The 12,784-nt window shown below is 40.7% G+C and overlaps 1 protein-coding gene across 1 annotated transcript in view; it reads right to left on the reverse strand.

Moving 5' to 3' along the window:
• Positions 1-492: 492 nt before the first annotated feature.
• The window catches only part of Gpc4 (glypican 4), a 109,998-nt gene continuing 97,706 nt past the window's right edge, over positions 493-12,784 (reverse strand). Inside the window, exons 4-9 of the mRNA XM_034485559.1 lie at positions 11,874-12,039; positions 6,910-7,040; positions 6,673-6,819; positions 4,508-4,644; positions 3,730-3,905; positions 493-3,639 (exon numbers count right to left, since the gene is read on the reverse strand). Coding sequence (XP_034341450.1) covers positions 3,434-3,639; positions 3,730-3,905; positions 4,508-4,644; positions 6,673-6,819; positions 6,910-7,040; positions 11,874-12,039 — 963 coding nt within the window. The 3' untranslated portion in view covers positions 493-3,433. The remainder of the gene's footprint in view (positions 3,640-3,729; positions 3,906-4,507; positions 4,645-6,672; positions 6,820-6,909; positions 7,041-11,873; positions 12,040-12,784) is intronic.

Consider the following 12,784-nt stretch of genomic DNA (forward strand, 5'->3'; position numbering starts at 1 on the left):
AAGAGTTACTAGGTCAAAAGTATAGAAACTCAATTTACAAGGTTATCATAGAATGCAGTTATATTTTTCCCAGTAAGTTCTGAGTCGGATGTTTTCTGAGTGTTTTTCTGCTATTTCCAGGGGGCAAGATATGATTTTACATTTGCCAATGAGATCTGTCTCTCAGACACAGCCATTCCTCTAGGACAGCACTTCTCAACCTTCCTAATGCTGTAACCCTTTAATGCAGCTTCTCATGTTGTGATGACCCCAACCGTAACGTTTTTGTTGCTTCTAACTGTAACTTTGCTACTGTTATGAATTGTAATGTAAATATTTGATATGCAGAGTACCTGATATGTAACCCCGTGAAAAGGTCGCTTGACCCCCAAAGTGGCTGTGACCCATGGGTTGAGAACAGCTGTCATCAACTAGCTACTGTCATTAACTTACTAAACTGTTTCACTATGTAAGTAAACATTCTTCCAACACAAAACGGGAAGTACAACTACATATGGCACCATCTACTTATTTTATTGTTGGTTCTATTATCACAAGTGACAATTTATATTTCATGTAAACTCTTAGGTTTTTAAATAGTCGAATTCAAGCTTAAAGGTGCAAATCACCAGCTCTTCGTGCTTCTTTTACTTTTATCCAAATAATAGCTGCTCACTCTTTTACAAATATACAAGTTGCATTATGAAACTTCTTTTCTTTTTTCGTTGCCTTCCCCTTTTCTGGCAATCTCTTCCATGATGTTTGTCTTAAATGTAGAGTGTGTGAAGTGTTTGAAAGAAAAGTACTTTATAAACAACTTGGTAAAACTTACATCCTTCACATGCTGCTAACTTTGGGGAAGTCGGGTCCTGCTTATAAGGCTTTTATCCTGCCTCCCGCTCTAAACTCTGAAGGTTTTCAAATATTCAACTTGCCTTTCTTCTCTACTGGGGGAAGGGGTTGGTGGTGGTAGTAGGGGGAGGGTAAGCCTGCCAGCTGGTGAGAAGCCAAAAGTTGTCCAGTCAGACCTGAATGGAAAAATCTATGGTTTGTTTATTTCATAGTTCAAGTTCAAAAGCAAAAGACAATTTAAATAATAAAAGGGCAACAGAGGAAAAAAATGTAAAGAAAGAAAACAAATCAGCGAGCGTCCAAAGAAACCTTCGAGAATATTTAATTCGGAAAATGTTATTAGTTTGGAGGACTTGACTGAAAGAAAACAGCTGGGCAGAGTTCAAGGTTTTAAATTAAAAACAATCTAACAAGGTCTACAGGGACAACTCTTTGAGCCATATTTTGGAGACCAGATTCATTTCTACCAAGTAAAAGTAATAGCAGTCTAAGCTAAAAAGGAAATTCCTCACGACTGAGGTACTTCTAACTATCAGCACATTTTCCAAGTTCTCACAAGGCAGCCCAGTTATTTACAATCTAGTTTCCCTCTTATATAAATGGAGTTTATGTTTTCTGTGATTTGATTTAAGAAAAAAAACACTTATACACACCAGCCGGAATATGCCTATTTTATTAACATCGTGTTTTAATAAATAACTGGCTATTTCTAATAAAATTAAGCCTGTGTTTACAACAGCCCCCAATATTTTATTTTGACCATTCTTCAGAATTTGGTGTAAAAAGTTGAGTGAAATGTAGACCCTGAGCTATCAAGTAATCGTGTTTCAATATAAAAATAGAGATTTCCTCTTACAGCTTAAGATTGGACAGTAACATGAAACCGCCTCTCTGTGGGCTTTCAATTCAGTGTTGTGGGATCTAAATGACTTTTAGAACAGGAAGAGACTTTGCACGGCTGTAGTCTTTCTGAAGACTTGAGACCTCACTTTGAAATGACCTGCCATGTTCTCAGATTTTTCTGATTGGTTATTTGTACACAAGGAAAGGGCTTCCAAGGGGGCAAGGCAGTAGACAGTCTTTGGCCTGGGACAGCAGTTAGGGCCTTTGCCACTCCATCCACGTAGCTAGGACACACTGAGATGTGCTCTTCTCAGTTTTACCTGTTCTCATCCCTCCCACAAAAGATAAGACATGGGAACTCAACACTCAGTTCTCCTCCCCGTGGGCTCCTGGGCTGGGATGAATAGCAAGTGGATGCAGACCACTCTAAGTCCTTCATTTGGCTGATCAAAAGGAGCAGGCAAAAAAAAATCAAAGTAGATAACCTTATACTGTTTTAAAAACCAGAATCTAAAACAAACAAACATACAAAACAAAGGCAATTCAAGTATGTACACACAGACAAAAACTGCTCAAAAGAGTGTTAACAACTATTCACTGAACCCAGGTTATGCCCCAGTTCTGGCTAGCTGCCAGGCAGCTCCCTTTTATGGCATGATTCCCAGAGTGGTCAGTGGGTCAGAAATCTGCATCACTCTAACATGGGAACAAATGAGGTCACTGGTCACTTGTTACTGCCATAGAGATAAAAACCAGAAAGAGTGTCAGCACTAACTAATACAGAAATTGGTATAGTGTGAATTCCTAATTTGTCCTGTATTTAATAAACACCCCCAAGCCTAAGTGTGTCCATGGGCTACTAAGTGGGACATCCCGAGTGCTGTTCTTCTTTTAAGGGAGACTATATCAAAAATCTTTACTTTCCTGGATGGGGTCCACTTTAAGTTTGGGTGGGTTCAATAAATTGAGTTATGTGTGATTCGACTCCATAAAAATGAGCGATCTGCAGTCTCTTCCAAGTCTCCTTCTGTTCTTGTCCTGGTGTTTGCACACAGTCTGGCAACTGGCTCAGAACCCTGCTTGTGCCTTCACATTCTGTCCTAACTTAATACAAACAAATGAAAGAGAGAGAGGAAGAGAGGAAGGAAGGAAGGAAGGAAGGAAGGAAGGAAGGAAGGAAGGAAGGAAACTCAAAGGCAACTCCACTCCTCTCCCAATAAGGCAGCTAAAATAAAATAACAGGGATAAATGGAAATTTTTCAGCTTGTTTGGGCTTTTTCTTTTAATAAGATAACATGATAAATAAACCTGCTTCTGTACAACTATTTAATATTTCAGAAATACGTACATGTTACATGCCAAGAAAGGACCCTGGTTTTCTTGTGAGAAACAAGGTGAGACCATAATTGGAAAAGAAAAACCCCACAAATAAAATGAGAGAAGCCAACAAAGAAAACAAGATCACCAATGCACAACTAACTACAATTCTGTACCTACACTGCTAGCCACGCATAACACGAGTCTCAAAGGAGCGGGGGTGGGGGAAACAAACTTAAAGGCAGGAGGCCCTGCTGTCTCCTCAAACTGAATGAGAAAAACAAAGCCAACATCACTTAAACCAGTGGCCACACAGTAAAAACTGTACATTGTTGTCCATTCATTTAAAAAGCAAAGTCACTAGGATGGAAAAAAAAAAAAAAGTGAGAACTGGTGCCTTTGAACTTTCTGATGATGAACACTTTTACTCAGAGTTTGACAATTATCTCCACTCTCCCTGCACAGCGAGGAACAGGATGCAAAGGACAGCAAGGAGGTAGGGCTTTGCCTCTGCGTGGGTACCACCGGCACTGTCAGCTTTCTCATTGGCACTCTTCACAGAATGGTCAGTAGCGTTGTACTCGAACTCCGAAGGGCACTGCTGATATTCACACCCACTTCCACTTCCCTCTCCGCTACTTTCATCGCCTACATTGAAAAGAAAAGAACAAGTATTGCACATATTCTCACCAAGTCAGAGAAGAACAAACCCTGCCCATGAAAGTCACCAAGGCTTACTGATATCAAAGAAGTCCACGTCATTCCCATTGTAAGCATTCTTCATTTTACTGGTCATAACCCGAAGGGCCATGATCTGACGAAGGATCAGTATGTCTGGCTTGCTGGTGTCAACCTGGACTTCTGGGTTGTTGCCCTGGTTGGCTAATCCGTTTCCTGTCACTGCAAACAGGTACCTGAAAGGAAGAAATGGTCCTGTTGACAATGATCACTGAGTAGAAGAGCTCGAAGACTTTGCTCAAGTTTAGGATCTCCAATGACTATGGTAGAACAGAAGTTGTTTCATTTATAATCAACTGTAATTACTCCTGATCCTGGGAATGTATACTTTCTGTGATCTGACTGTAAACTTTTTGAAAGTGATCCTTTTTTTGTGGCAACTGTTCTGTCAAAGAAAAACACCCTCTCAATCTCATTCACAGAGTATGCCAGGGTAGGACACATAGAATCATCAAGAAAGAGAATGTGATCTTTTGAAAAGTGGTGCTTTATAAAGCCAGGTCCCTGAATCAAGGGCCACAGGCACTAAATATTTTTTTTAATAGCCCTTAATACTGGAATATAACCACTACCAAGCCTAGTCCTTTGTAAGTATCTGGTTGACTTTTTGAACACCTAAATGGCAAGGTTTATGCCCAAGATCATCAAGAAACCGTGTCATCACTACCCCACTGTAAGCTGCTTCCCTTGGGTAGCAGCTGAGAGGGCCATATTGGAAGGCCAGCCAGGCACCCTGGATGGGAGAGGATGCTACTTCCTTTGGTGGGGGGAGGCTGACCTGCTTTTGCCCTTGCCATTCCAGCAGTCATCCTCATTTTCATTTCCTGCTGCCATCCTCTCATCATTGCAAACGGTGCTTGGGAGAGAGGACCAGAACTTCTTAGCTTGTTTCAGTTTCTCCTTGACATCAGTAACCTAAGGGGAAAAAAGAAAAAAGAAAAAAGAAAAAGGTCCACCCATGTATGAATGCAAAACTACTGTGTAGAATCCTAGCAGGCAGGAGGCTAAGTAAGGCAGGAGGAAGGTTTCAAGCTTGAGGTTCGTGGTAGCTGATCTACACTGAGTTCCAAATCAGCTGGGGACAGAAAGCAAAACCCCTTCCATTTTTGTCAGAGGTGTAGCCACTGACAAGCTGCCTATGATTTTGTAAATAGCCCCTCACCCTTGCTTCTTTAATCAACCTATTAAACTCATTGGGACACATACATGTAACACACAAGTAGAAAGGGAACTAACTTGGAAGACAACAAAAAAAGGCTAATATAATCAAAACACATTTATATACATCTTTAAATCAAAGAATGAGAGAATCTGGGTTTATTCCTACCCACTTAATATTTTATTATTACCCACTTAATAGCTCACAGTTGTCTATAACTTCAGTCTCAGAGGATCTGATGCCTTCTTGTGCTCTTTCACTTACCAGGTACACACATATATGCAAGCAAAACACCCATATATATGAAATGATAATAAAACCCACAAGCAGGCAAGTAATTTTGTTAACATAAAGCCATCTCAAACAACCAAGCCAAATCCAAAGTACTTATGGATGTACCTTTTGATCATTTCTAAGTATTTGTGGATTATATGCAACTCACTGTTTCAAGTACAGGCTGAAGAAAAAATATACAGGTTTTACACTCAGAAATAATCTCTCAGCGGAATTAATAGCTCAAATGCAAACTCTAAAGGAGCTGCCTGGATCTGCTCTCTACCTCCTCATGTAACTGCCATCTGAGGTGCGCCAAGCCTTCTACTCTGCAAACACAGTCTTTCACTCCAGGGTTTTACAGTCTGAACCAAGCATCCACATCACACAGGAAAACTTTACTGGCATTCTTCATCGTACTTTCACATCCGTATCCTGTCAGGCTTCCTGCTCTATGGTCCCTCCTACTACTGTACTAGTATTCCCAGGTTGCCACAGCGTGCTGTCATATATGTAATCTTGTCCATGTGTGGCATGTCGCCTCCCTGATACCCACAAGTCACTTTTAGACTTTGGAGGAACCTAGCATTTTCTAGCAAGTTCTGGATTCCCTAAAGAAAACAAGCTGTTATTTGTTTTCCTGCCATCTGTGCATTTGGGTATTTTTACCTGATACTTGCACGAAAGTATCTAATTATCCTAGAATACTATTATCTCCTTTCACCTCACACCATGTGGCTCTCTGCCCTCGAACCACTTTAGCTTTAAAATCCAATACACTAAAATGCATCACCGAAGTTTTTGAAATATTTAAAACACAATGAAGATGGACTGAATCAAGGTTTCTTTTTTCTATGAGGACATTTACTTTGAAAAGGTGATTAGGAAAGAGTAGCCAATGGTAAAGATATCTTTTCTACCCACAGGTACTTATTCATTTGCTTACTATGTACAAGGTGGATGGTACTCATGTCTAGACATTTTGGGTTTGGCACAAATAATGTGAGGATGTCTTAAATTGACATTATTGGGTTTGTTGGCCAAAAAAAAAAGTAAATCCATGCAAGTTAATGTTATCATACAAAATCAATTCAGGATTTTAAGTTGTTTAGTCCTAGACTATTTTGGCACCTATTGAACAGCTTAGTCTGAAGCCCCTCTCCCTTTGTTGAGGTCTTTTGAGACCAAGACCCTGCCTTATTTCTTTGAGATTCCCCTTGGGCATTAGGTCTAAGCTGTTCAATAGGTATATAACAGATGCTCAGTAAACACAGAGTGACATTAGAGGGAAGTTGGGAGATGAAACGTGTTACAACCCATTTCCTCGACAATACAGAAATGTTCTAAGACAGAAAACGAGGCACATTTACTGCCACCCACATATAACTACATTAAAAAGCCAGAATGTAAAAGACTTACACTTGTATGCTTTCCAATGAAAAGTTCATTTTTAAGCAAATGTTTGCAGTTCCTTGCCATTAAACACACCCATCCCTGTTAAAAGTGCTCACCAGTCGGTCCAAACTAGTGCCAGCTGCCGTGGTTGGGCGTTGCTCTGGATGATAAGGTCTGAATCGAGCACTGAAGGCACTTTCAGAGATGGAGCGAGAAATTCGTCCAGCTGGGAGAGGCTTCGGAGGTCCACAGCCTTGGAAAACCTGCATTGGAAGTGAGTTTATATTAGGGACTTTACAGGACAAGACAGAGGGCATCTCTAGCTCTCCTGCCCAGCATCCTGCCTTCAATACCTTCTGAGACACTTGAACACTATTATCCTGCATGTTCATGATAGCGTCAGAAATCTTCACATCAATGGGATCCATAACGGACTCAATGTTGAAAGGACCCTCCAGCCTCTCTGCCACCATCAGCATGGCATCTAATAAGGTTTGGAGAAAAACACAGAGAGTATATCATTAGTTCAGATTTGAGAATCAGTCTTGACTATTTCGCAGCCTTTTCTTTCTTGGGAGAGAAAGCAAACAGACTTTTTTCAATTTATTCATATTTTCTAGTAATTCCCATGAGTTCAAATTGCATCTATACATTATCTATCAGTAGTATGCTAAAATGTGAAGGGGCCAGATGCATTTTCTGTTCTGTGGCAATTCAATCAGGAATCATCTATCATCAGGATTGTTCAGTCCTTTGAGTGTCAGCCAGCATTCAGCTGCCAACCGTGATGCTGGGGGCAGAGTACCATGCCTGTTCTCCCAGACACTTCCCTGGGATCTTTTCCTTTCAGGTCCATTTACGAGACTTGAAAACATAAATCAGTTACAATCCTGGCACACCAATTCTTTTCTTTCATTTTGTTTAGTGAGACATTTCGGATCCCTGAGTGCACAGTGGGGTAATAGAAATGAAAGTGTTCTGGGGGTTCTAATAACTTCAAATAATGAACCTTTTTGAGGCATGCCTTTTGGGGGCGAAGATAAGTTTGTTTGCCAATGTGAGGGTCTCAAATGATTTAGTAGTAACACACACACCTTTGTGTAGTCCAGTGAAACCGTGAGACAACATATACCGCACAAACATTGTCCATCTGTGGTGCACCACTTCACTGATACCTGCAAGTCACTTTTAGACTTGGGAAGAACCTAGCATTTTTCTATCAAGTACTGGATTCCTTAAAGAAAATAAGCTGTTATTTGTTGTGCATTTGGGGATTATGAGTTGGCATTCTTAATCTGATACTTGTACAAAAGTGGAAGAACTCTTGGAAATGAAATCCTTCCCCACCCCCAAGGAGAAAAAGGATGCATAATTATTAAACAGGAAAGTTAAAAAAATTATTATCATTTTCTAAAGTCATTTTCTAAAGATTTATTTATTATATGTATATGAGCACACTGTAGCTGTCTTCAGACACACCAGAAGAGGACATCAGATCCCATTTCAGATGGTTGTGAGCCACCATGTGGTTGTTGGGAATTGAAGTCAGGACCTCTGGAAGAGCAGTCAGTGTTCTTAACTGCTGAGCCATCTCTCCAGCACCCCTTTTTATTATTATTAATTTCTATGTGTGTTTGTTCCATCTGTCAGTCTGTCTGTGGATATATGCAAATGAAGAGTGGGTGCCTTGGAGCCACAGTTGTCTGATCCCCTTGGAGCTGGAGATAGAGGTGATTGTGAGGTACCTGATATAGGTGGTGGGGACCAATAGGACCTCTGGAAGTGCTCTTAAAATGAAGTGCTCTTAAAAGCTGAGCTCAACCTAAATGGGGTTTTCTCTTTTATACTCCAGTGCTAATGAATGACAAGCAAAGGAGTTAGACCCCCCCCCCCATTTTCTAGAACCAGAAAGGAGTATTCTTCCCCAGAAGGCTAAGTGTTCCTCTCAGTACTGAATTCCCATTGGCAGCAAACAACATATGACATTAATAGGGTTGGCTCCGAGTCAAATGAGTGTTAACAGAGGCACAGTATGTGACAGACAAGTTGAACCTAAAAATAATTTATGGTTCTCTGAAAACAAATTTCTTTTGGTCAAAGGGCCAGCATTTGGTTTGCTTTGCAAACTGAAGGCTTTGTAACAGTCTGCTATAAAGGTGAGTTTTCAAAGGTGTTTCCTGTATTTGGACCCATCCATCCTGTTGAAGACTGGCAAGACTTAGCACTTAGAACTTGTGGTGATAGGCAGACGTAGTTGTGGGTACAGGGAGAGCCCAGCAGCAAGGCTCACTTGGAAAAAAAAATCCCTGCTTGGTTTCAGAAAGAACCACAAGACGAGCTCAAGGCACTGGTCTAAACAAACCCTTCCCAATTTACCCAGAAGAGCATCCCTTTCTTGGGAATCAGCAGCAGTAGGAAGGGACAAGTGAGGGTAATTGGGATGAGTATGATCAAATACATTATATGCATGTATGAAAATGTCATATGAAACCCATTATTATGTATAATTAATGTATGCTCATAAAAAACAATGTTGAAAAAGAAGTATTCCCCTCTCACTAAGGAAAGTGATTCCTTTTTCATTTTGTCTCCAATAAATAATGAGAGACCCACATCTTTAGCCTTCCAACCTAACTGGAAGAGCTGGATGCAGCTTCCCAACTTAAACCCAAGATGTGATTTAAAAAAAAAATAAAACAAATCCTTGGCTATGCAGTAACGGTGCAGTCAAAATAAACAGCAAAAAAGATTCCAGAGAGGAAGGGAGGGACACACACACAGAGAGAGAGAGAGAGAGAGAGAGAGAGAGAGAGAGAGAGAGAGAGAGAGAGAAAGAAAGAAAGAGAGAAGGGGAGAGAAGAGAAATATGAATATTTACAGCAGAAGCATGTAATTGGGACTGAATTGTACAACCATGGAGGAGATTAATTAAATCCTTGTGAAAAATACATAAAAACGAACAGGAGATTAACATGTCTATTATGCCTGGCCTTTCATATCAGCTTTATTAGAAATAAAGAGTAGTGTGTCTATTAAAATATTTACATACAATTGCATACTATATCACTCCAAAAAGTATCATTTAAAATAGCTGCAGAAAATCAATTCCAAAATCCCATCCATTTCCACTTGGGTTTAATTTTGTTTCTTCACAGATAGCACGTGCAATTAAAAAAAAAAAATACGCTCCAAGAACAGCAGCAACAACTTAAGGCTGAAAACATTACTTAAGCCAGCCAGAGAATGTTTCTGATATGCTGTGGATCTGTAACATCTTAGAAGAGATGTAAAAGAAATTGGTAGTTTAATACAAGGATGTGTGAGAGGGCCTTGGTAGTAGTCGCTGCTGGGCAAGATGACTTAACAGAGAACACGGTGGCAAATGCCCTGGACTATCCTCAGGGTAAGAAAGGAACCAAAGCTTAATCACTGTCATCATGGTTTTGTACTGCATGCGAAAGATGCCCTTGTCCCAAAGAAAAGCCTACTATGTGCAAAAGTTAAATCAAAGCCCCACCATCTTTCTTTAAGAATTAAGTTGAACCAGCTGTGGTACAGTACACCTGTAATTCCAACCATCTGGAGGCAGAGGCTAGGGGATGGTGACTTGGAGGCCACCCTGGACTACATGGCAAGAAACAAAGCAAAACGAAACCAAATCAAACCAAACCAAACCAACCAAACCAACACTGAAATTTAGGAAAGAAAAGTAAGTGAATTACAAATGCTATAGGAAGGTCTAATTCGGGGTGACCTTAGATGGGAAAGCACCATAGTTTTTATTCCCCTGGTTTCATTCTGTATGTAAAAGCTTTTTTCCCCATGGTTTCCAGCTTTCAGCTATTTAGGCCACGATTGTGCTTAAGTGCTTAATATTTACATCTTTTCCCCCAGTGTCTATGTTTAAAAATCTGTGGGAGCCAATTTATTGATGCACTTTCAAACAGACTTAATATGGCAAGTCATTCTCACTCAGTCTAAAAAGGGTTTTCTTACTACAATTTTCTCTACTCCAGAAAAAAAGAAAAGAAAAGAAAAATTAAGTCCCCCCACACACAACAAACAAAATGAAACAAAATAAAGCAAATCCAAGGCAGCATATTACATGCTTGCTTCCCATGATGTCAATGATTTAGCAAAAACTTGGTTTCTATAAAGACATTTCAGCCTGCAATTCCGTAAATGTGATTAGGGAGTAAGAGAATGAATTGGTACACTCTAAGCATGTGAGTGATGTCCCATCAGTGCTGGGCTTTGTAAATTTCAATGTTGGCCTTGGAGGTTTCAGGACTAATGTACACTCTGAGCACTAAATTAGATGACAGCGTTTTCCCGGAAATCGTAATTGCCCTTTTCAGAAACTAGCTAGCTTGCTTAGAGTATGGTCTGGGTCCTAGTAATGTTTTCCTAAGTGGCAGAAACACTCAACAATCTTACTTTCCAAATAATCAGAGAAAGACTCTGCCCACTCACATAAGAGGAGTCTACCATGGCTAAGTGCACTACAAAAACAAATCCAGTAATTTTCCACATCAGAGTTCTAATCCAATGGTCAAATGGGTATCTGGCCAGTCTGCCAAAGAGTCAGTTGCAATGTAAAAAAAAAAAAAAAAAAAAAAAAAAAAAACGGAGAGGGGAGAGGAAGAAGAGATCGGGGAGAAGGGGAGAGGTGAGAGAGGAGGGAGGGGAGGGGAGGGGGGCTTACATCAACCTTACATATCAAATACAAAGAACTCTTTCAGGTTCCCCAAGAACGATACTGTCACCCTAATCTTTTTGAGACAGAATCTCTCTCACTATCCTGGAGCACTGTGCTCAGGCTGAGCTGAGTGTCCTTGTTTCCCACATCCTGGGATTACAAGCACACCACCATGCCTAGCTTTTTTTCTGTTTCTAGAGATCAAACAGACCCCTGTTCAAGCAAAACAAGCACTTTGCCCACTGAGCCGCCTGCCCAGCCCAAGAGAGAATCTTCAAAGCTACTACCTTCATGACTCTGTGAAGACTGTGCATCAGAGTGAACATGAAGAGAGACCTAGGATGAGGACTAAACCTGAGTGGTTCACAGAAAATATCAAAAAGGTACCCCTGCAACATTAAAAGTCAGTGTATCTATCTAACTGTCTTCTTAAAGAGGACACTTACTTGAAGTACTGATTTTACTAACCTCAAAGTACTGAGTGCAGCAGAGCCAGGACTCTGGCGAACGTCTAACACTAAAATGAATTGAAAATTTCATAGCTGGCAATGGCAACAGTTCTTGTGGCCAGAAGTGGAGACGTCTCTAGTAAAACAAACACATCAATCACTTGCTTACCTATGAAATTGTTCCACTCAAAATCAAGGTCTCCTTGGTTGGCCAAACAGCCTCTCATGATGTTTGAGCAATAGTTGTAACAGGGTTTCACAGTCACCAGGCCCCGGCAGTGAGAGCAGTAGATCATCTTCAGCAGTGCTTGGGTGCACTGAGCTGTGGGGTTCACCTAATGTGTGACAAAAAATAAAAGAAAGTCATGGTTGAATTAAAATAGACACAACTCACACTGGAGCATCAACCATGAACTTAAGGATGAGTTGATGCTATTCCCAATTAGGAAGCTTGCCTCCACTGGAAATCAATTAAGAGTGAGATCAGACAAGTGGAAGAAGACAGGTGCTACAAAGCTAGCGTTAACGTTCGGGTATCACATGAGGTTTGTTTTTCTTCATTCGTTTGCGATTTCTAGTGCAGCTGGAACTCAAGACCCTAGTGCATGGCCTGCTGCAATCACTGCTTTCTTCAGTGTCGGACTGAAACACTGGTACAACTTCTCAAATACTGATCCTAAGGCTGCCCTTTACACCCTAACTCCCAACTAGGTTTGCCAAGGACATCTTGTATGTACTTTGTTCTGTGCCAAGTCGGTGGAGTTAAGTTTAAACTTCACAGGGTTTGTGGACAGTCAAGCATGGAGTGCTCCTGTAACATATGAGGCTTCTGTTCAATTTTGAAAAAGCTATTGAGTTTAAGTGGAGAAATAATTAGAGATCATCCCAGGGACATCAATGGAATGAACAAACAGTAGGACTTTTCAGAATAAGGTGGAGTAAATCTAGGATAGTAGCTTGTGTGTGTGTGTGTGTGTGTGTGTGTGTGTGTGTGTGTGTGTGCGCGCGCGCGCATGCGCGGTCAGAATTTAGAAGGGCTTAGACACTCAACAGAAACCCGGAGACCCCACAGCTGAGTGT

This window comes from Arvicanthis niloticus, chromosome X (assembly GCF_011762505.2).
Source record: "Arvicanthis niloticus isolate mArvNil1 chromosome X, mArvNil1.pat.X, whole genome shotgun sequence".
NCBI lineage: Eukaryota > Metazoa > Chordata > Mammalia > Rodentia > Muridae > Arvicanthis > Arvicanthis niloticus.